This window comes from Pleurodeles waltl, chromosome 11 (genome assembly GCF_031143425.1).
Source record: "Pleurodeles waltl isolate 20211129_DDA chromosome 11, aPleWal1.hap1.20221129, whole genome shotgun sequence".
In the NCBI taxonomy this organism is placed as follows: domain Eukaryota; kingdom Metazoa; phylum Chordata; class Amphibia; order Caudata; family Salamandridae; genus Pleurodeles; species Pleurodeles waltl.
In genome coordinates, this window is record NC_090450.1 from 969,395,933 (window position 1) to 969,419,199 (window position 23,267).

The 23,267-nt window shown below is 46.9% G+C and overlaps 1 protein-coding gene across 2 annotated transcripts in view; it reads left to right on the forward strand.

Annotated features, from left to right (window-relative positions):
* Nucleotides 1-23,267, forward strand: part of PI4KA (phosphatidylinositol 4-kinase alpha) — a 520,678-nt gene that overhangs the window by 103,191 nt on the left and 394,220 nt on the right. For both annotated transcript variants that reach the window (XM_069215218.1, XM_069215217.1), the window contains exons 12-14: nucleotides 9,964-10,064; nucleotides 11,188-11,317; nucleotides 19,715-19,844. In XM_069215218.1, coding sequence (XP_069071319.1) covers nucleotides 9,964-10,064; nucleotides 11,188-11,317; nucleotides 19,715-19,844 — 361 coding nt within the window. The remainder of the gene's footprint in view (nucleotides 1-9,963; nucleotides 10,065-11,187; nucleotides 11,318-19,714; nucleotides 19,845-23,267) is intronic.

Consider the following 23,267-nt stretch of genomic DNA (forward strand, 5'->3'; position numbering starts at 1 on the left):
TTGCTTAGCATTATCTTTATTATTTTTACCCTGTAATTGGGGTTTTTGCGGTCTAGCCCCTAGGCTATCGCGACCAATACTGGAATATGTTTCTGCAATTATTCTCTGGAGTTCCCGCTCTTGATTAATCTGCGGAACGTCCCGAAGACGCATTCGCACTGCGAGCGCTACTGCCTCTCCCTTGAGATTACTCAAAATAATAGAAGAAACTGCGGCAAAATTGCCCATTAACTGCATGCCCAAATCTAAGGCAGGGGCAGCCCCATATTCATCTTGAATTTGTTTAAGCACTTCCGGTAAATTAGCTAATGTCGGTGTACCATGTGCCGTAGTGTAGAGCGCGGCAAACACCGTGCCCCAGGTATTACAAAGGTCCACCGGAGGAACCATCCCATACGGGAGACACATCGTCGATATTCTATGTTTATCCTGAGGTCCCGTATGGGGAAATACTGCTTCCAGCGTATTCATTTTTTGCGCCAGCCAAAATGGAGTTTCCTCACGTTTAGCCGGTACCTTACCCATAACTGAGTGTAAAGTGGCCGGATTGATACCTGGAACCACCGCCTGTGGGTGCGCCGGAGCAGCATGCGCTGCATTAGTATTTAATGTCTGCATTACAAACTGAACTAATCGTCTATATGTAGCCGTTAAGTCAGTATATTAACGACGAACTTCAACCACTGTCAATTGAGCAGCCGCAGGATGAGGTGTATATGTAGCCAATAAAGGCCAGGTAGGACCATCATTGCTCAGTGGACCTAACCTAACTTGTGCTACTGTGTGTGGGAGGGCGCCATCAAGCCAATTATGGTGTTCTTGATAAGATAAAGGTATCTCTAAATATGCATAAGCCCTGTATTGTCCAGGGACATTCGCAATAGTGTATTCATGAAAAGTGTTTGTACCCCCATCAACTGCCGGAAATACGACCCAAGAATAAAAGAGTTCTGTTCTATAGGCTGCATGGGTGTCCACCACAAAAGTGACCGGACCCCCCTGGACCGTTAGGCCATGTGCCACTAGATGTCCTGTGAGCGGGTGTCGCATATTGATTGCTATATTCACTACATTAGGATTTGCCATTTGTAAAAAATAGCACTAAGTCAGAGAAGGCACACCAATATCGGGGTTTTCCTTTTAAAGATCAAGCTTGAACAACCAACCACTAAGTAATAGGATGTACCTATCCCGTGGCTGCGGAAACCCTCAGCCCCGCGGACGTCTCCTCTTACGGAACCGAGGAGTCAAAATATATATGAGACCGAGAGAGTCAGCCGGACCTAAATATTAGAGCCAGACCAATCGTTGGCGGCGCCATGTTGCGTGGGCTCTCATTATCCTAAATGAGACTACTGGATTTCTAGGCAGCAGGATCGATCACGGTGTGGGGGACTGAGTCGGACCCACGTGTAAGGAACTCTGTCACCCTAAATCTGGTTTTTGCTCCGGCTAACTAGCAGTGCCTCATTTCTCCCAAGGGGAAGAGATGATTGGGCAGCCGAGCGCATGACATCTTTGGAACTTCTCAGGGAAGTCGTGGTCACTCAGATCCAAACCAACTCTCTCATTTACAGTATGATCTCATATACAAATGACAAAGGCAATATAAGTTTTATATAATGTTTTAATAAAACGACTGCATTTTAGATATTAAGGCGTGAGCCGCAATAACCAGAACCATACAACACAGTAGGATTGAAATAGTCACCAGGAGAGTAAAACATAAGAACAAAGCTATCATGGTGTCTAATAGTTTCTACTCTCCCTCTGCTTGGTCTATTTCGAGCACAGCATGTTAAGCTTCTAACTTGCCTTTCTGAATCACTGGGGAGACATCAGCCCTCATACCTGAGCAAAGGCCTGTGATCTTGGTTCAGCATCTGCAACGAGGCAGTCAGCGTCTAGTTGTGGTTCCCTGGTCGGAATCTCCCTCTTGCGTGTATTGGGACAAGGAAGTGATTTTATAACTAACATGTCAGCGTGATCACAAAATGTCCCTACGCAGGAATGCCAAAGACTAAACTCCTACCACGTCTATCGGCAATGTACCAGACTGTATCCTTGACTGAAGCACAGAGTGAACAGGAATGTGTTATGGAGAACTCCAGTGCTGAAGTAGGCTAAACAGTGTGATATGAATAAAAAATAAGACCGTAGAACCGGCTATTTGAAAAATAACTGTACGAAGCCTAATAAAAAGCATTTAGAGCAAAGTGCACAGAGGCTCTAAGCTGCAAGCAAATGAATAAAATACATCCAGGGCAAAGTGCACAAAGGCCTAAAGCCTGAAGCTAATGTGCAAAGGATACGTAAAACTAACCACACTACAGCAGTATTGGTAGAAAGAGCCTACAAGCAAGGCCTGGGGAGCCAGTCCAGTTTAACCCAAAGGGGGACTCAGGTCTTGAGGGTCTCTTGGGCTCAGAGACACTGCTGGTTCACTCGTACTCGAGCTGGGAGGCTCAGGTGCAGTGGTGTTCTGTCCAGCAGGGTCGCGCTGACAGAGGCTGTCACTGTTCTTGGTCTTCTGCAGAAGAGGCTGCAGGCTGGTACGGCGGGACCAGTCCAGCCAAACCCAAAGGGGGGAGGGGGCTCAGCTCCTAAGGGTCTCTGGACTACGTAGTTCCGTTGGTTCCTGTGAACTTGGGCTGGGACGCTCGGGCCAGCGGGTTGCGGCGGTCAGACGCTCTCAATGTTGTTGTCAGTTCAGCAGAAGAGGAGCAAAAAGGACAGCTGACCCATTCTCAACATCGGTCTCACTGTCCCTGAAGTACCTGATGTGTAGGTCAGTCCTCCTTGGTATTAGTCTCCGGACTGGACATAACAAGCCTTGGCTGCCGCAAGTGCTCTGCTCTGGTACCCAGGGTATTGGTGCTGTGGGGCTCCTAGATGAGTCAATGTCTTGAAACACGCTGGAGAGACATGGCTGACCCCTACAATCTCGGTGACCTCTTCCTGGTAGGTTACTCCCTTGGTGGACCTTATGGTCAGCAACAGGGTGGACCAGACAGCTGCTTTCGGTGCCTGCTGATGCAGTGGAGTAGCTCCTCCACTCCATGGGAGATTTTTCCCAGTTGTTGAGGTGCTATGCAGTCCTTCGAGGGTTTGGGGAGGTTGTCCAGCTTTTATTTGCGAATTCAGTTCCTGTGATTGTCGAAGTGCAAGCAGCCTGGTTTTGTGCCAATCTTTGGTGCAGGTCTTCAGTTCTCGCTATCTTGGTCCTTCTTCTCACTTCTTTGACTTGATGTGCTTGCCTGTTGTTGCTGGCCACCTAAGTACTAAATTTAGGGGTGTTAAGGGGAGTGTAAGTTAGTGGCCAATGGACTACTTACCTCTGGGGTCACTACATGAACACTTCCTCCAAGGAATGCTCATAACCCTTCCCCAGAGTTCCTAATTTCACTACACAGAAGATGGTGGAATTCTTTCTTTTGCATTCATTTCTGGTAGCCCACCCTAGGGGTCTGACTAGCCTTATAGTATAACACGCCTCCTGATTATCCAATTTCCCACCTGTCCTGATGCCAAATGAGCCTCAGGGCAGGTGTGGCATTCTCCAGTTCTGGAGGATGCCGGGGTCGTGTATCAAAGGTTAGAAAGGCTTTGAAGCCTCTGACCTTGATATGCTGATTTACTAGCCTTCCTGCTGGAGGAGGAGATAAAACCTCCTGCTAGAGCAGGCAATATTCCTGACTTCCTGAGTTTGTGGACTCTCACCTGCAGGGAGTCAGAAATACACCTGTAGTGGCAGACTGACAAGACCAGTCAGCCAGCACACTAGAGGACTAGTAAGGTTTAGGGGTCACCCCTAAGATGCCCTCCGGGTGCATATCATAATAAATCTAGTACTGGCATCAGTATAGATTTAGTAAGACAAGGCGTGTGATGCCAAACGCCATAGGTTTCAGTGAAGCCATTATGCAGCTGGGAATTTCGTTTTGACCATTGCCCAGTACATACCTTAAAACGGCTTCCCTGCTCACTTTTACTTTCTACCAATGGTAGAAGACATTACATGGACATATCTGCTTATGCAGATATGTCCTCACGTGCTATTATCTACCCTGCCTTAGAACCTCAAGGCCTGCTGCAGGGGTGACTTACATATAGCCCATGCAGGGTCTTTGGCATGGCACACAGGAATGTGCAGTGTCATGTTTTCAAACATGGTTTGCACCATGTCACACAGCCTGCAATGGCAGTCTTTGTGTAATTTGTGTGTGTCTCTCATACAGTGGCAGAAGATATGCTGTATCCCCTTGCAACCATTATTAGTATCCATGCCCTATGTACCGGGGGTACCATCTACGAGGGGCTTAGAGGGTTACTAAAGGCCATGCCATTTGGGTTACAATTACACAGTACCTTGCCTTAGTGGAAGAGCACTGGCACGGAGGTCTGGGTAGCAGGCTTCAGTGCACTGTCTGAGTTGAAAAACAAGCATCTAACAGCTAAAAAGGGGGCAAAAAGCGGGGTGTACTGCAAGAAAGAAAAAAAAACAGTTTCCTACACCATTCTAGCCCTTTGACCCTTCTGATCCTTCCTGCAGAAGGACAAATTCAAGATGCGCATGCTGACCCAGGTTCTTGATTCCAGGGACTGGATGGTGTCATTGGAACTGCAAGACACCGGTTTCCTGCGATTTAAGGTGGGCCACAAACCTTTTCAGTTTGACGTGTTCAAATTCGGCCTCACAAGTGCCCCTTGGGTGTTAACAAAAGTGATGCCAGTGGTCGCTGTCCATCTTCGGAAGTCGGGGTACCATTCTTCCCTTACCCTAGTGACTAATTTTTGAAGGCGGTCTCTCCGGAGTCAGTCATGGATCACGTCCACACGACAGTGAACCTCCTTAGATCACTGGAGTTCATGATCAACCTGTACTGCTCTACTGCTTTGCAGAGACTCCCTTCCATCAGCGCCTTCTTCCACTTCTAGGTCTTTACTCCAGATCAACGATTCCAGAACTTTTGGGTTAATACTGATATTTCAGCCTCTTTCCCGGGTCTCAGTGAGGATAACTTCAATGCTTCTTAGACTGTTTGAAAGATAGCACATGCAGGCTTTACAGAGTGATAATGAATCTATCAGATTCTGCTGCAAAGTGACCCCTTTTTGGATGGTCACCCCCCAGGTTTCATTCTTTTGGGGACTCACCTGCTGGCAGTGTTGAACTCTAGCCCTGATAAACTGTTATCCGGTATGTAGAATATGTTCTCTGAGCCTAAAACATGTCAAAATTGTTTTGAAACCTGACTGGCACATTTAACTTCCCTATAAAGCTGTAGTATATGGTCTGGAATGACATCCATGGCCTGAACGCTAAATACCACCTGTGGACTCCTCCACCTATTGTGCCATCCACTGCAGTGTCAGTGAAAAATATGGTTCGACGTTTACCGTGTGTAGGCTGATAGTAGCAGCTTGAACCCTGCTTCCCAGACCTTTCAAAATAATCCTTTAGACAGATAGATAAACCTCATTGTAAATATTAAACAAGGCACCCCAAGCTATCAAAAAGTCAAAGTATAAATTATATACTAAAACCTATAACTTTTTATCTGTACCAGCTACAGACTGTATTAAAAAACAATTTTTTATCTTTAATGAATAATCCAATATAATGGTGAACTTGAATGTTTTTAATATATTGGTAACATACGTTTTAGAAAGATAGCTTTACTGTGCCTACAGCAGCAGAACGCTAATTTGCATTAGCACTCCAGCAACTGTCCAGTCTGTAATTGTCCTAAATAAGAGTGAAAACTGCTCCTAGACCAGAGACGGTGGCGTGGATGTTGGGATGTCTTTTCTACACCTGGCAGGAAGATCAGTTGGGGGTGGGCCCCGGAACTTACCATTAGAAGGGACTGCCCTGTCACAAGCAAATGTTAGGTTAGCTTAGTAAGCTCCAGCCTTTGCCCACCCATTTTGAGTGACATCAAAGTAGGGGACTGCTCATTACCCTGGCTACACCCACCTCTGATTGGCCACACAGGCTCTGCACAAAGGAAAGGGTTTTCCCATCTTTGATTTTGAGAGTGAGGGGCACTATGGTATTTTTTGCACCAGGACAAACAGGAACGTGGGTAGGGTTTCCCCTGGGAACATTTACCTCATTAGTTACGGAGTCTTGCCCTTCCACCTGCTGGTGAATGCTACAAAGATGGACCCTCAGCCCGGCTTCCCCCAGAATACTGTCTGGGATTGCGGAAGATCAGAAGAGGGGTGGACCTGTTGTCTGTGTCCGGAGGTGAGCACTGAAAGACTTGACCTGCTCCCTCTTGTACCCAGGAGAAAGAAGTGGACTCCAAGGGTCCAACAAGAAACACAACAAACTGCAAGAGGTCTTTTCCTAGAACCCTCCAGCTGGCCAGTGGCAAATAAACTTTGCTGTTGGACTCTGCCTGGCACCCGAAGTGTCTAGATGTCCTCCCCCTCCCATCCAGGTACTGGGCATCTTACAAGTGTACTCCTTTGGTTGTTTGGGCACCAGAAGAAAATTTCAAAAACCTTGCTTCTAGAGCTTCAGCAGAACTGGCAATTTCACATTCTCAGATTGAATTTCTACTGAGTCCCATTCAAGGCTCCAGACGCTCCGAAAAAATGACTTACTCCCATTCTTCGTTGAGACTTTGAAAATTGTCAGTAAGAGATTGCCAAAACTCGAGAAGGTCAGCAGGAGCAACCTGCTTCAAGTAGTCAGCTTTTGATTATGTTGCAATGGTAAAAAAATGTCAAAAACCTGCTTCAAGTAGTCAGCTTTTGATTATGTTGCAATGGTAAAAAAATGTCTGGAGGATTTTTCTTCTCAAAAAGTGACATAGTCCTTTTCCTGCATTGGGTCTTAGAAACCTTTGAGCTTTTTGACTTCCATATGTTCACCAGTACCAGTCCACTTGGCGCATCCTATTAGAGCTCCAGTGTACTTCTTCCATAGGCCTACATTGGTGCTTGTTCTTTTTGGCACTATTTTCACTTAAATCTTTAAAATTGGTATCTTTATTTCACCTTGCTGGATTTTTGTTGTTTGTCTTATTTCACTCATAACATTCCTCTATGTATTTTTAAATTGGTTGTCAAGTTCAATTGTGTTTCCTGTGAATTTCTACTTTGTATGCACTGCTTATATCCTTTACATATTGTGGCTGATTTAAGCATGACTGTTTTGTGCCATGTTACCAGGGATTGAACATGGGTTTGTTTTATTTTATGTAGTTGTTTGTGACATCTAGCATGTAGCTGCCTTACCCTTTTAGGTTGACATTAGTGCACCTCAAATAACAATTTCCCTGCAGATTTCCTATGGATTTCAGGGGAGACTGCAAAAGATCTGCAGTGGTGGTTGTTTGACCTCAGTTGGACCAGCGGCTGACTCCTCTCCCTACCCTCCAAGAGGTGATGGTGGTGGCAGATATATTGCTGTTGTGCTGGGGAGATCATGTAGGAGAACTGGAGATCAGAGGACTCTTGTCTCAAGCGGAGGCCTGCGTCTACATCAGCTTACTGGAGTTGTGAGCCATTCGCTTGGCATTGAAAGACTGTCTATCAGGGAAGGCTAGTTCAGGTCCTCATGGACAACACCACTGCCATGTGGTACTGCAGCAGGCAGGGCAGAGTGAGGGTCTGGGGCTCTGTGTGCCAGGAGGCTCTAGGCCTCCGGCTGGATCGTCAGGGCATCTTCCTCATAGTACACCACCTGCCGAGATCTTTAAATACCAGGACAGACAAACTTAGTAGTCGACTCCTTGTGGATCACAAATGACATTTACACACAGAGGTCGCGCAGGGTGTCTTCCAGCTATGAGAAAAACCCTGGCTCGATCTCCTCACCCCCATGAGAACATGCAGTGTCAACACTTGTGCATGTTTGAGTTCCCAAGAAGGCTGTATCTCAGAAACTCATTCCTTTTAGAGTGGAGCACAGGACTCCTGTATGCCTTCTCGCCATTACCACTCCTGATCTAAGTTCAGGGATGAACAGTCCCAAGTCATCCTAATGACACATTGGACCAGAAGAGTGTAGTACCTGGGAATACTGGACATGAGCAACTATCCTCCGAGCAGGCTGCCGCTTTGGGAAGATATCCTGACGCAGCAGCAACGCAGGGTTTTGGTGTCTGTACCTATGCAATCTACACCTCTATGCATGGAGATTGAGTGGCAGCAGCTGACTGCATTTCATCTGCCTCTCGAAGCAGTAGATGTCGTCCTGGTGGCCAGACATCCTTCTACAAATCTTTTTATGCGAGACAGGGGGAACATTTTTTGGTTTGGTGTGGCATCCATAAAGCAGACCCATTGCACATCAAACTTTGGGATATGTTACCATTTGTTGTGTCTTTGGCTCAGGAAGGACTTGCAGTTGGCGCTGTTCAAGATTGGACCTTTCATCCTTTTTGTGGGGACTGGACCAGCCAACTTTTTTAAATCTCTTGTTGTGATGTGTTTCCTCAAAGAGATGGTCCAGGCATTTTCCCCAAAGCCTTTCGAGTGGGACCTGAATCTGGTTCTTACTTTCGTTACATGTACCTCATTTGAACAGTTATACAGCTGCCCCCTCCGTCTCCTGACTGAAGACAGTTTTCCTCATCGCAGTCACTTGAGCTTGTTACATTAGGAGGACAGACAGGCCTTTGAGGGGTTCTCTGGGACAGAGAAAGGCAAGTCAGTCTAAAAGGGGACCTTATCCAGGAGGATAGTCCTCTGCATCAAGATCTGCTAAGGTTTGGCCAAGAGGCAGCCCCTTGAACAATTAAGGGATTACTACACCAGAGCCACATTGCGCTGGCATGCAGAATGCCTGTCCTGAATATTTCAAACTGCTACATGGGCATCAGTGCATTTGTTCACAAAACACAGTTGTCTTTATAGTCAGGTCCGACGGGACGGGCGTTTCGACCGGTCGGTCCTACAGTACTTTTTGTTGTGAGTCATTTCACAGACTCACCATCGAGGAAGGTACTGCTTTGGTACCTATTCTAAAGGAATCTTCAGTTAGAAATATCCATCAGAAGAGCAAGTTACTTAACTTTAATAATGCTCTTTCTGGTGGATAGTCTGACCGCAGATTCCTCTCCTCCATCCCACCTCCCTGTTTTGTGGAATGGACACTTTTCCATCTCTAAAGGTCTCAATTTAGAGAATGCACACTGGTATGAACGGTTAATTTTTGGGCTCCACATCGGAAGTCACAGACGGTTTCCAAAAAGAACGTGACAAAAAGCACTTGGGTGGCCCTGTGTATGAATCCAGGCACCACTTCCGGGACAGAGCAGAGTTGATGCTGAGCCTTACTGCACAACCTACCGGTGTGCAGGGTCTGTGCTAAAAATCTTCCAGACCCAGTCTGGTGCCTGGAGATATTCTGAAGGTGAGGAATCTGCAGTTAGAGCAGCCACCAGAAGGAAAGTAACTTGCTTGCCTGCATGTTTGTATAATTAAATGTTTGTCACTGTGCGATTGCACCACTGTGTGTGTGTCAGAATATATGCATTAGAGTGTATGCGCATAATTGTCACTGTTTGCTTATCACTGATTTTCCCTTTATGTAAATGTTTTCAATGTGCATCTGTGTATTTGCATGTACTTGTTTCTTTACAGTCTATGTGTAGGTGTGAGTGTAGTTGTAGTGCTACACTTGTTTATCTGTGTGTCACAATTATTACTCTTTCACAGCCTGTCTCTCATGCTGTGCATCAAGGAGAGCAACGGAGCATGTTGGCCTAGGTGTAGTGTGTGTTTCTGTTGAGTATATGTGTGGTTTTGTAATTAGTCCCAGAGACAAAATTGCTTGTAATCGAAAGTTAGCATCTGCCCTTCCTGGCTAGAGGCTGAGACCTGAAAGCCTGTGGATCTCTGTTTATAAAGGTATTAGGTGGTGTGAGCTTTACAACCTCTAAGTAAAGACATTTATCCCCATCATGCCACCAGTCACTTACTCACTCTATTCTTTTGTTCAAGGAGCTGAGAACCTGTGCATCAAGTTGTCTGAGAAACTGCAGTCCAAGACATCCAGCAAGGTCATAATCGCCCACATGCCACTTCTCATTTGCTGTCTGCAGGTTAGTACTCGAAGAGCAGAGTCACGGCTCTGCAAACTGCATGTGACAGTGGAATAATTGGAGGCTACTAGGATTTAGCCTGTCTGCACTGGTTCACAGTCTGAGTAAAAAAGACTCTTTAGAAGGAAGTAAGGCATTGAAGAGTGTAGGCAGTGTGTAGACAATCTCTGTATTTAGAAAAAACTGCCTTGAAATTTAAAATAAATTACGGGCAATATGCAACAAGCTGTGTAGTGAAGGAGCAAATCATTAAAAAGGGTCTTGCTCACGTGAAACCTGAAAATGTGAAAACTTGTTTTCTTTAATGATAACTTTACTTTTTTTTTTTAACTTTACTTTTGACTCCTTTTTTCAGAGTGAATCTGTTTTTTTATGATTATTACCACTATGACAGTATCTGATTGTGTGCAAACACATACATCTTGTCTTGACCACTAATTTCTTAACTATTGGAGCTTGTATCTTTGAAACTACAACTTCGTTCTGCCACCCTATATTGCATTCTTCACCCATAAAATCTCTCAAATAAGTAGTTTAGTGCTATATCTTCCAGAGTTTAGCATGGCTGCAGTTTTCTGAGAGGGTGGAGGGGATCAAAATGTGAAGGCATGGAAGTATTGAGATTTCCTAACAACTGCATCATGAATTCAGTGATCATCAATTGCAGGTTCCGAAGATGTATTTAAATTATTGAAATGTACTTGCAGTAATACATTTTCTAATGCTATTTTCTTTGGCTTTCACCCTGCCTCTCCTTTGGAAGCTGCCATGCTTTCTAAATCTTTAATGCACCGACTCTATATATTTACCCATTCTGCTTCTTATTTGATTTCCTGGAGGCTGAACTGTGTTGCAGATCTGCTATGGTAGAAATATAAATGTATATAGAGTGACCATTTATTGTGGGTTACTGCACTCCTGGATGGGCTTTCATGTAATGAAGATAAAAGAAGGAAGGGGAAAAAGAGTTGTTAATATGATTCTGTTAATTACCTAATTCTTCTGCGCAGACAATGGATTCACCTGATAAAAATAGTCTGCTCAGTAATGAAGTTTATGAACACAAACATTATGTGATTTAGTTCATGAGAACTGTATGAACATGATTTTGTATTTGATTCAGGGTTTGGGTCGGCTTTGTGAGCGTTTTCCAGTTGTAGTCCATTCCGTGACTCCATCACTGAGAGACTTCCTGGTGGTTCCCTCTCCAGTCCTGGTGAAGCTCTACAAGTACCACAGCCAGAACCCTTCAGGTAAGAAAGTTTTACATCCTTTGTAATCTGGCAGCATGTCCCCAGTTATCACAAGTGATCATTTTCCGAATATGCGCATAGTATACCAGACAACCCCTGCCTACCTCCGCTCCACAACAATCCTTGTAACAGGGTTCATAAGGCACACGTTAAATCCATGAAGATTGGAAAAGTGGCACATTTTTACAGAGCTGGCTCCCTCCTGTTCTCTCTTCACTCCTAGTGTTTCTGTGGTTTGGAACTACCCTTTTAAACAACACGATAATGTGGAGTACTCTTAAGGATCCTCCACACCCTGAGTTCCAAGCACTTCGTTACCATCACTTGCTATGTTGTTGTATGTGTCATTTTACACAATCCCTTATTGCGAGAACTTATAATATCTTGAGGTTCTTTATGAAGCATATGCTCTCTGCTTCCTATATCTCCACACCACACCACACAACACCACACGCCCACTGTCCCACTGTCCAGAGATCCTGCAAGAGTTTTCCATGAAATGTTGAACCATCCCGGAATGTCTTTCATCATCATTCTCCCATATATACTGATTCTTTAATTGCACTGGACAAGTCTGAGGCGACTGACTACCTGAACTCAACACCCCAGTGTCTCACATCTTACAGCACGTGTGCCCACAGCCTACAGGAATAGGACCTCTTCCTTCTGAAAGACCTGTGGCACCCTTGCTCGCCTTGCTAACCACTCAACAGCACATTCTGTCTTCTTTCACCTGAAACCAGTCTAGTTAGTACATTGGTTGGATCAGTCCTTTCCTACTGAGGGAAGGAAGTATGCTTAGTAATGTTAATGAGATGGCCCAGCACAACATCGCTGTAGCGGTATCGAAAGATACTTCAAGCATCCTGATATATCAGTGGCATGCCTGAAGTAGTCTTGCAGATATCATAAGATCTCAAGTATCCTCACAGACCTCAGCTGTCCTCATTGATATATGGACAGACCTCAACTCTTGTCATAAATGTCTTTGAAAGGTCCAGTATCCTCATGAATATCTTGGGTAGACACAAATGCCCCTACCAAACTATCAAACGCTTAACACAACTATTCACTCTGTGAATGTGGAGCTTGCACAGGTATGTTTGCTGAGTTACCTGGAGTAGACCTCCGTATTCTTCCTGAGATTGCTGGGCTAGACCTCAATTAATTCTCAGGAGACTTCCAAGGCATAACTTAAGTATCCTCACTGAGATTTCCATTGCAGACCTGACTATACCTGGCAATTTATAAATCTGCAGCAGATCTGCATTATTCCCACTGAGGTATTGGGGTTCCTCTCCACTATCCCTAATCATGTATGCTATAGCTTGAGTATCTAACGGAACTGGCGTAGCATGAATGATGACCCACACTGATTCAATCTCTCAACCCATAAACAGTAACTTTTTAATTGATTTTATTATTCGTAATATCATTGCGCAAAGTACAGTACAACCAGGGGAAGGAGAAAGTCACATAGTGAGCATAGATCTGATCACATGTAATAGCACATGGCATAATGGGTGCAATCATATTTCCATCACCACAGTGTGCAGTTCTCTGGCATCATGGTGCACGCAGCAGGTTAAAAAGGTGGGGCAGGGCACTACTAGGGTAATACGTGACTAAGGCCCAGATCCATCTCAGTCAGGGCTGGGGCCCTCATCAGGCATAAGTGGAGTTGTTAAGAGTTTTCTGTCTTGAGAGACATCCGGCTCCTGGTGTGATGCCACATCCCGCCGGGCCGCCATGTAGGCAACCAGCAGCGCCTAAATGTCCTTAGGTCTAGATCGCACAGGCATCAGTTCTCAATAAGTCTAAAGTTGTTTTTTGTAATAGCCAACATCACACAACCAGTGGTTAAGCTGAAGCATAGGCCGCCTGCTCCAGTGAAAAATGACCCTGTGCTTGGCCAGCGAAAGGAAAATGTTGGTCAATTAATGGCAGTACGAGGGGATATCCTTCACATAGCCTAGCAAAGCTATCAGCGGTGACCACTGAGGGATGTGGTCTGTAGTCAGCTTGATAGTGTTAAATACCTCCGACCAGAAGTGTGCAGCTGTGGAGCACTCCCAGACTAATCGCAAGAAAGTGGCGTTTGAAGTAGTGCATTGCAAACAGCTCTGGTCATCAGCCAGTCTCATTGTATACAGATAGACAGGTGTATGATGTGCTCTGTGCAAGCATTTGAAATTGATTCTTCTATGTCTGTAGTTTGGGGAAAGGGCTCTGGATTGAGTGCAGCAGCAACACCACTGCTCCTCACTGAGGGGAAATTCCATGTCAGACCAGGCTGAACGAGCATAAGGGACACTAATCAGTGCCGTTTCCTGATCGTGGTTTAGAGTCGAGTGATGAGTTTGTGCAGTTTTTTGTTGTTGTTCTCATTGGTCAAGGTCCCGCCCCTCCCCAGTAATCAGGTACCGAGAGGAATGAGCAGACCTAACCCCTGTGTGCCTTTGCATGGTCTTCCGGCCCCAAGACCGCAGTGCACATGAGGCGCTGAGTTTCAAAATTCAGTGTAGATCATTTGTCATCACTGTTGCCCATATTGCAGACCAGGGACATAATGTACTATGAGTGGGAGGGAATGCATCATGGTTGCCAAATTTGCGCCTTTATTCTCCATAGCTGGGGTCTCACCACTCCCCACCAGGCCATTGCTTTTGTGCTTGACAGTCTGTATGTTTCTCCCTGCATACAAAAATAATCCAGAAAGCACGATACACAGCCTTAAAAACTCTCGCCTGAGTCTGACTCTGTAGAGTCTTCAGTTCCCTAAAAAGAACATTAAGGAAGCAGCATGGCTTCCTGCAGATGAATAGTATGGAGCCTGGCTTGCAATAAAGAAGCAGGACTCCTGCTAATTTCGAACATTGCCTTTAGGACGTGTGTCAGAAACTGGGCTTCTTTGCAGATGCCCCCTACACTATTTACTCCCTTTTAGAATTGTGCTGGTTCTCTACTCTGATAGTGCACTGAGGCCTGCTAATCATTCTTCAGTGCCAGTGCTCTTTCCTTAAAACAAAGTGTAAGGAAATGCCTCCTTGGCATGGTTGCCCCCTGACTTTTTGCCTTTGCTGATGCTATGTTTACAATTGAAAGTGTGCTGAGGCCTGCTAACCAGGCCCCAGCACCAGTGTTCTTTCCCTAACCTGTACTTTTGTATCCACAATTGGCAGACCCTGGCATCCAGATAAGTCCCTTGTAACTGGTACTTCTAGTACCAAGGGCCCTGATGCCAAGGAAGGTCTCTAAGGGCTGCAGCATGTCTTATGCCACCCTGGAGACCTCTCACTCAGCACAGACACACTGCTTGCCAGCTTGTGTGTGCTAGTGAGAACAAAACGAGTAAGTCGACATGGCACTCCCCTCAGGGTGCCATGCCAGCCTCTCACTGCCTATGCAAGTATAGGTAAGTCACCCCTCTAGCAGGCCTTACAGCCCTAAGGCAGGGTGCACTATACCATAGGTGAGGGTACCAGTGCATGAGCATGGTACCCCTACAGTGTCTAAACAAAACCTTAGACATTGTAAGTGCAGGGTAGCCATAAGAGTATATGGTCTGGGAGTTTGTCAAACACGAACTCCCTAGCACCATAATGGCTACACTGAAAACTGGGAAGTTTGGTATCAAACTTCTCAGCACAATAAATGCACACTGATGCCAGTGTACATTTTATTGCAAAATACACCCCAGAGGGCACCTTAGAGGTGCCCCCTGAAACTTAACCGACTGTCTGTGTAGGCTGACTAGTTCCAGCAGCCTGCCACACTAGAGACATGTTGCTGGCCCCATGGGGAGAGTGCCTTTGTCACTCTGAGGCCAGTAACAAAGCCTGCACTGGGTGGAGATGCTAACACCTCCCCCAGGCAGGAGCTGTAACACCTGGCGGTGAGCCTCAAAGGCTCACCCCTTTGTCACAGCCCAGCAGGGCACTCCAGCTTAGTGGAGTTGCCTGCCCCCTCTGGCCACGGCCCCCACTTTTGGCGGCAAGGCTGGAGGGAACAAAGAAAGCAACAAGGAGGAGTCACTGGCCAGTCAGGACAGCCCCTAAGGTGTCCTGAGCTGAGGTGACTCTAACTTTTAGAAATCCTCCATCTTGCAGATGGAGGATTCCCCCAATAGGGTTAGGATTGTGACCCCCTCCCCTTGGGAGGAGGCACAAAGAGGGTGTACCCACCCTCAGGGCTAGTAGCCATTGGCTACTAACCCCCCAGACCTAAACACGCCCTTAAATTTAGTATTTAAGGGCTACCCTGAACCCTAGAAAATTAGATTCCTGCAACAACAAGAAGGACTGCCTAGCTGAAAACCCCTGCAGAGGAAGACCAGAAGACAACAACTGCCTTGGCTCCAGAAACTCACCGGCCTGTCTCCTGCCTTCCAAAGAACTCTGCTCCAGCGACGCCTTCCAAAGGGACCAGCGACCTCTGAATCCTCTGAGGACTGCCCTGCTTCGACGACGACAAGAAACTCCCGAGGACAGCGGACCTGCTCCAAAAAGACTGCAACTTTATCCAAAGGAGCAGCTTTAAAGAACCCTGCAATCTCCCCGCAAGAAGCGTGAGACTTGCAACACTGCACCCGGCGACCCCGACTCGGCTGGTGGAGAACCAACACCTCAGGGAGGACCCCCGGACTACTCTACGACCGTGAGTACCAAAACCTGTCCCCCCTGAGCCCCCACAGCGCCGCCTGCAGAGGGAATCCCGAGGCTTCCCCTGACCGCGACTCTCTGAAACCTAAGTCCCGACGCCTGGAAAAGACCCTGCACCCGCAGCCCCCAGGACCTGAAGGACCGGACTTTCACTGCAGAAGTGACCCCCAGGAGTCCCTCTCCCTTGCCCAAGTGGAGGTTTCCCCGAGGAAGCCCCCCCTTACCTGCCTGCAGCGCTGAAGAGATCCCTTGATCTCTCATTGACTTCCATTGCGAACCTGACGCTTGTTCTAACACTGCACCCGGCCGCCCCCGCGCCGCTGAGGGTGAAATTTCTGTGTGGGCTTGTGTCCCCCCCGGTGCCCTACAAAACCCCCCTGGTCTGCCCTCCGAAGACGCGGGTACTTACCTGCTGGCAGACTGGAACCGGGGCACCCCCTTCTCTCCATTGAAGCCTATGCGTTTTGGGCACCACTTTGAACTCTGCACCTGACCGGCCCTGAGCTGCTGGTGTGGTAACTTTGGGGTTGCTCTGAACCCCCAACGGTGGGCTACCTTGGACCAAGAACTGAACCCTGTAAGTGTCTTACTTACCTGGTAAAACTAACAAAAACTTACCTCCCCCAGGAACTGTGGAAATTGCACTGTGTCCACTTTTAAAATAGCTATTTGTGAATAACTTGAAAAGTATACATGCAATTGAAATGATTCAAAGTTCCTAATGTACTTACCTGCAATACCTTTCAAACACGATATTACATGTTAAATTTGAACCTGTGGTTCTTAAAATAAACTAAGAAAATACATTTTTCTATACAAAACCTATTGGCTGGATTTGTCTCTGAGTGTGTGTACCTCATTTATTGTCTATGTGTATGTACAACAAATGCTTAACACTACTCCTTGGATAAGCCTACTGCTCGACCACACTACCACAAAATAGAGCATTAGTATTATCTCTTTTTACCACTATTTTACCTCTAAGGGGAACCCTTGGACTCTGTGCATGCTATTCCTTACTTTGAAATAGCACATACAGAGCCAACTTCCTACACAAAGTGAGTCTGATTGTTTCACAATTGGCACGGACTTTGGCACCCCTGTGAGTCCCTAGTAAATTGTACCTCTGGTACCTAGGGCATAGGTGCTAAAGAGGGTCCATAAGGGCTGCAGCATATCTTAAGCCACACTAAGGGACCCATACACAAATTGCATACATCATGCCATCGCAGACTCTGTGTCAGAGTGCACGCCCTGAGGGAAAACACAACATGGCTCCCTCATTGTGTGCCATGCTAAAATCACTGCATGCATTATACGTAAGTCACCCCTACAGCAGGCCTTGAGAACCCTAAGGCAGGGTGCATTATAGTATGTGAAGGCATGTCTGCATGAGCAGATATGCCCCTGTTATGTTTCTGTTACCAGATATTACAAGTGACTGGGCAGCCATCTTAGAGAATGTACTGGACACTGGTCATTGCGAGTGACCCAGCTACAAGATGGCTGCACAGAAAATAATGGTGTTTGGTCCAATGTCAGGGACTTCAAAGTCCCTGTCCTCTTTGATATTCGACCCCCATCATCCCCCAGACCTGGGACAGGCAACCCCCTGCCCTGAGGCCCATTTGGCACGATGGAAAGGCGGTAATACCACCATCTTGTGTGTGTTAGAATAAGGAACTTTGGAACAGGGTGATGCTCACTCCCCCCAAGAAGTGGTCATCTAGGAGTTGTAGTGACCCCATGGGTAGTTAGCCCATTGGCTACTACCCTTCACTCCCTTCAACACCCCTAAAATGTGTATTGAGGGGACCCTGTGACACCTGGAAAACAAATCAAGTCAAGATTTGTTGGACCAAAGAAGAAGAAGGACACAGAAGAGCCACAAAAAGCAGGAACTGAGGAGCCGCAATTGACTTGGCTCAAACCCTACTAGCCTGCCTGCTGTCCTCGACGATTGCGCCAAAGTCTACTGGCCCTGCGGCTGCTCTGCCTCCAAAAGCCTGGGATGACTGCCAGCACTACAAGGAACAACCAGCAGTTCCTATAGAGTCACGGAGCTACTTCCCTGCACCCTGCAGACACCCAAGAACCATGAGACCCCAGACCACGGAAATCCTGACACCAAAAAGCACCACAGCACCAGTCCCTCAGCTGGAGTCGAATTGGGCCAACAGTGCCATTGAGGTCCTGAGACCCTCCAAAGTTAAACACCAACTTGGGTTTAGCCAGACTGGTCCCCCAGCGCCACCTGCAGCCCTTTTTTTGTGCAGGAACGAAGAACCACAAGGAGTCTTTCCACCCCAAGCTCACCGGACAACGACCCACTGCACACGCTTGTCCCCCCCAACCGAGTTGCTGTGGACCGATGGTGTGCCTGCATACCCAAGACTCTCAAGACTTGAGCCCCTCTTTGGGTTCAGTGGGACTGATCACGCAGTCCCCACTTGCAGCCTCTTTTCCCCAGGACCGTTTCCCATTAAAGTGAATGGGACACCAGGTGCTGTAAAGCACCTCTTCATTCGGATGCCCCAATACCTCTCAAAGTGACCTGTAGGTGCTGCCCTGGACCTTGCCCCTCCAGAGTGCAGTCCTGTAAGTACCCGTATGCAGTATCTGTTTCTTTCAGATAGTATAACATTAGGGCACCCGAAGCTGAAAAGCACCTCTGCACCCGGGTGCCCTAGTGCCTCCTGAAGTGACCTGTTGGTGCTGCCTTGGACCTTGCCCTATACTTACCCTAACTCCAGAAGAACAGTCCTGTATGTCGTTGCCAAGTACATGTATGCAGTATCCGTTTCTTTCCCATAGCATAACATTATGGCACCCAAAGCTGAAAAGCACCTCTGCACCTGGACGCCACGTGTCTCCTGAAGTGGCCTGTTGGTGCTTCCTTGGACCTTGTTCCCTTCCTACCTTAACTTCAGAAGAACAGCCCTGTTGCAAAGTGCTTGAATGCAGTATGTTTCTTTTCCCATACGACAATATTACTGCATGAAAGTCGATGCAAGTGTAGTTTCTATATACTTAAAAATTGCTAACTTATAAAGTACTTATCCGATTACGATGACCTTGATGTCTAAATTAATTAATATAAAAATCTGTGTTATTTTTATAAATTGATGTTGGATTTCTTTATTGAGTTGTGTCTTGCTTACTGGGTCTGTGAGCAATAAATGCTTAACACTACTATCCTCTGATAAGCCTAACTGCTCGCCCACAATATCACAAAGAGAGCTTTAAGGATTACTTTAACCCCTGTCAGCCAATAAGGATCTCCCTGGACTATCTGCTTTGTGTCCCCTTACATTGGTACACTACATAGATAAACAGCTTAAAACATAAACTTCATACTGCCACATTTTCATGTGATTTGGGATTTAAACATTTTCCCACCATGGTTTAGTATGATCTAGGACATAAAACTTCATGCCACCATGCTTTAAAATGAAAAAGGAGATAAAATCTTGAGAACTCAACATTATTGTGATTTCTGGGCCACACTTCAATTTACATGATGGAAGGTAGGAAGTAATCCTTGGATGGTGGAGTTGCAACCCAGAGATCCTATGAGATTAGTGGAAACTTGACTCCTACCCCCGGTATCGTGTTACCGACTGATCCCCCTCTCCTTATGAAAGTCCCTAACTGATAGACCAGTCTTTCTCACAAGGAGGAAAGCAGTACAGCACCCAGAATAATAAGAGGCAATCTGCTTTTTTCTCTGTTGCAGGGTGTAATGACATCAAAATCAGTGTCACAAATGAGCACTCTGAGTCAACAATGAATCTTATCACAGGGAAGAGGTGCCAGCCATCGATGTACGAGCAGCTGAGGGACATTGCCATAGATAACATCTGCCGGTAAGAAGTGTGCCAGGATGTGTGCCCCTAGACACTAATCCCATACACAGGTGTAAGTTGTCTTCCTTCTGGCAGGCCACAGCCCTGGGCAAGTACTCACTCAGACTGACCGGTTAGCTTGACTCTGGGTGTGAGGTTTTCTCATGGATCAGTTGGTGTGGCTGCAGCAACTCATTCCTGTGCCACATACATGTAGCCCAAATGAGGCCAAGTTTTAGCCCAAAGTTGCCCACTACTTCATTGTGCAATCAAAGTAAGCACAAATTTACAAGTGTCATAGTATCAGAATGTTTAACTTGTTTGTGGCTATTGCAAAGCTTAAAGCTTAATAAAAACATTAAATATGTGGCATCGCAGGTGAGTGTTGGTTCCACATTACTGGCCTTGTGTTACTGCTGTTTCCAGAGTTCCAAGAAGCCCATTTATTGAATTGCATGAAGCATACTTGTGCACAACTTTACACCATAAGATCTTTGGCTGTGATGCTTTGAAATAGCCACTAATTTTGTCTTTGCATTACTGTGCTTTTACTGGAGGCCTGTAAATGTAAGGAAGCATACTTGAACTTGTTTTGTTGCATGTTGTCAGTGTATCAATGCCATGAGAGGTGGTGCCCATGAACTGTAGTGTACCTAGGATCTAACATAGCACTAATGGGCTACAGTGCAGCCGTTCATGGAGAAGTAGCATCCACTACAACATGTGCAATCCAAGAGAGCTAGCACCCATGTAGCAGCAGTGTACCCAGGCCCTGAGATCTACCACCCATGTAGCAGCTGTGTACCCATGCCCTGAGATCTACCCCATCTAGCAGCAGTGTACCCATGCCCTGAGATCTACCCCATGTAGGAGCAGTGTACCCATGCCCTGAGATCTACCACCCATGTGGCTGCAGTGTACCCATGCCCTGAGATCTACCCCATGTAGCAGCAGTGTACCCATGCCCTGAGATCTACCACCCATGTAGCAGCAGTGTACCCATGCCCTGAGATCTACCACCCATGTGGCTGCAGTGTACCCATGCCCTGAGATCTACCCCATGTAGCAGCAGTGTACCCATGCCCTGAGATCTACCCCATGTAGGAGCAGTGTACCCAGGCCCTGGGATCTACCCCATGTAGCAGGAGTGTACCCAGGTCCTGAGATCTATCCCATGTAGCAGGAGTGTACCCATGCCCTGAGATCTACCCCATGTAGGAGCAGTGTACCCATGCCCTGAGATCTACCCCGTGTGGCTGCAGTGTACCCATTCCCTGAGATCTACCCCATGTAGGAGCAGTGTACCCATGCCGTGAGATCTACCCCGTGTGGCTGCAGTGTACCCATGCCCTGAGATCTACCCCATGTAGCAGCAGTGTACCCATGCCCTGAGATCTACCCCATGTAGCAGCAGTGTACCCATGCCCTGAGATCTACCCCATGTAGCAGCAGTGTACCCATGCCCTGAGATCTACCCCATGTAGCAGCAGTGTACCCATGCCCTGAGATCTACCCCATGTAGCAGCAGTGTACCCATGCCCTGAGATCTACCCCATGTAGGAGCAGTGTACCCATGCCCTGAGATCTACCCCATGTAGGAGCAGTGTACCCATGCCCTGAGATCTACCCCATGTAGGAGCAGTATACCCATGCCCTGAGATCTACCCCATGTAGCAGCAGTGTACCCATGCCCTGAGATCTACCCCATGTAGCAGCAGTGTGCCCAGGCCCTGAGATCTACCCCATGTAGGAGCAGTGTACCCAGGCCCTGGGATCTATCCCATGTAGCAGGAGTGTACCCATGCCCTGAGATCTACCCCATGTAGCAGCCGTGTACCCATGCTCTGAGATCTACCCCATGTAGCAGCTGTGTACCCATGCTCTGAGATCTACCCCATGTAGCAGCAGTGTACCCATGCCCTGAGATCTACCCCATGTAGTAGCTGTGTACCCATGCTCTGAGATCTACCCCATGTAGCAGCAGTGTACCCATGCCCTGAGATCTACCCCATGTAGTAGGAGTGTACCCATGCCCTGAGATCTACCACCCATCTGGCTGCAGTGTACCCATGCCTTGAGATCTACCACCCATCTGGCTGCAGTGTACCCATGCCCTGAGAGCAACCACACACGAGAAGGATATTCGATCCTGGATGGAAAGCGCACCATGCTTCTGCAGTACATCTGTATCCCAAGAGCTAGCACAGCATAGATCAGGAGCATACCCGTGCCATGACAGCTATCACCCCATACTTCTGCGGGTTTGCTTCATAACCCCATTTGAGGTATCTGTGTTAGCATCCACTATCACTAATAATGTTTATGAAGTACTTGATATAGATCACATGCCTGACACACTGCTGTCGTCTACTATCGGGTGCAGACTTTGCAAGTTGTTTATCTCAGAAGTAGAGGTTTCTGCAGTCCACTTCGTTTTTTTTTCTCCATCATGCGGTGTCGATGTACCTTTCAAAGCTCCAGGACTGTCATGCTAGTTGACTTGATACCGAAATGCTACAAGCAACACACGAAGGTATGGTACAGCTGCCAACTGGTTTGGGACCGACCTGGACCGAACATATTTTCATAAGAAAATGACTTGTGAAGGGGATGGGTTATGGAGAATACATCCTTACAATTCTGCCCTAATTGCAATCAGATATATAGGCTAAGGAACTGCAAGGCATCCAACAATTTTACCTGTTGTGCCTTGAGGATCAAGGTGCTCATCTGATATGAAGGGGAATGGTGGAGGTGCGCTACAGAATTCAGCATTGTGGCTCTCCTGAGCTATCGGCCATGCATTGAACACATCAAAGGCATAAATTCTTATGATGTAAGAAGAGATACCTTTGGTATTCTAGGAGGCCAAGGGTAGGGGAGACCAAAATATATTTTCTTCAATGACTCTGACTTCAGAGAAAATCCTTCTCCATGACACCTTATGGATCTCACACCTAGGACGAGGACCGCTCCTTATCTTACACAATCAGCAACTTCCCTTTGGGGTTCAACTGTGAGTGAAGCATTGACTACAGGATAAAGAATAGCCTTGAGTGAGCATGCTTTCAGCCAAGGCTGCCCTCTACAAAGGCCTCAACAGTCTGTATGAACCACTGTTTCCGAGCCTTCTCAGCCCAACAGCCTGTCTCGGCTCCCAGAGAAGTTTTGGCACTTGGCATTCAAGCCTTAATGTAGAGAAACACTATCATGACTTTGAGACACTGGCATGCCTGCCTCAGAACAGAGGTAATCTTTAAAATTGACTTTGAAGCCAGCATTGACACAAGGCACAACACCGAATGAACCAACATCATCAGAAGACGCCCTAGCGAACAGCCTTATGTTAGGCATAGGAGACTCTACATTGACCCAGTGACGCTACATACTTTAGCACGTCCTCCACATCCTACACTGCCTGGTGAAATACTTGCAAAGAATTGG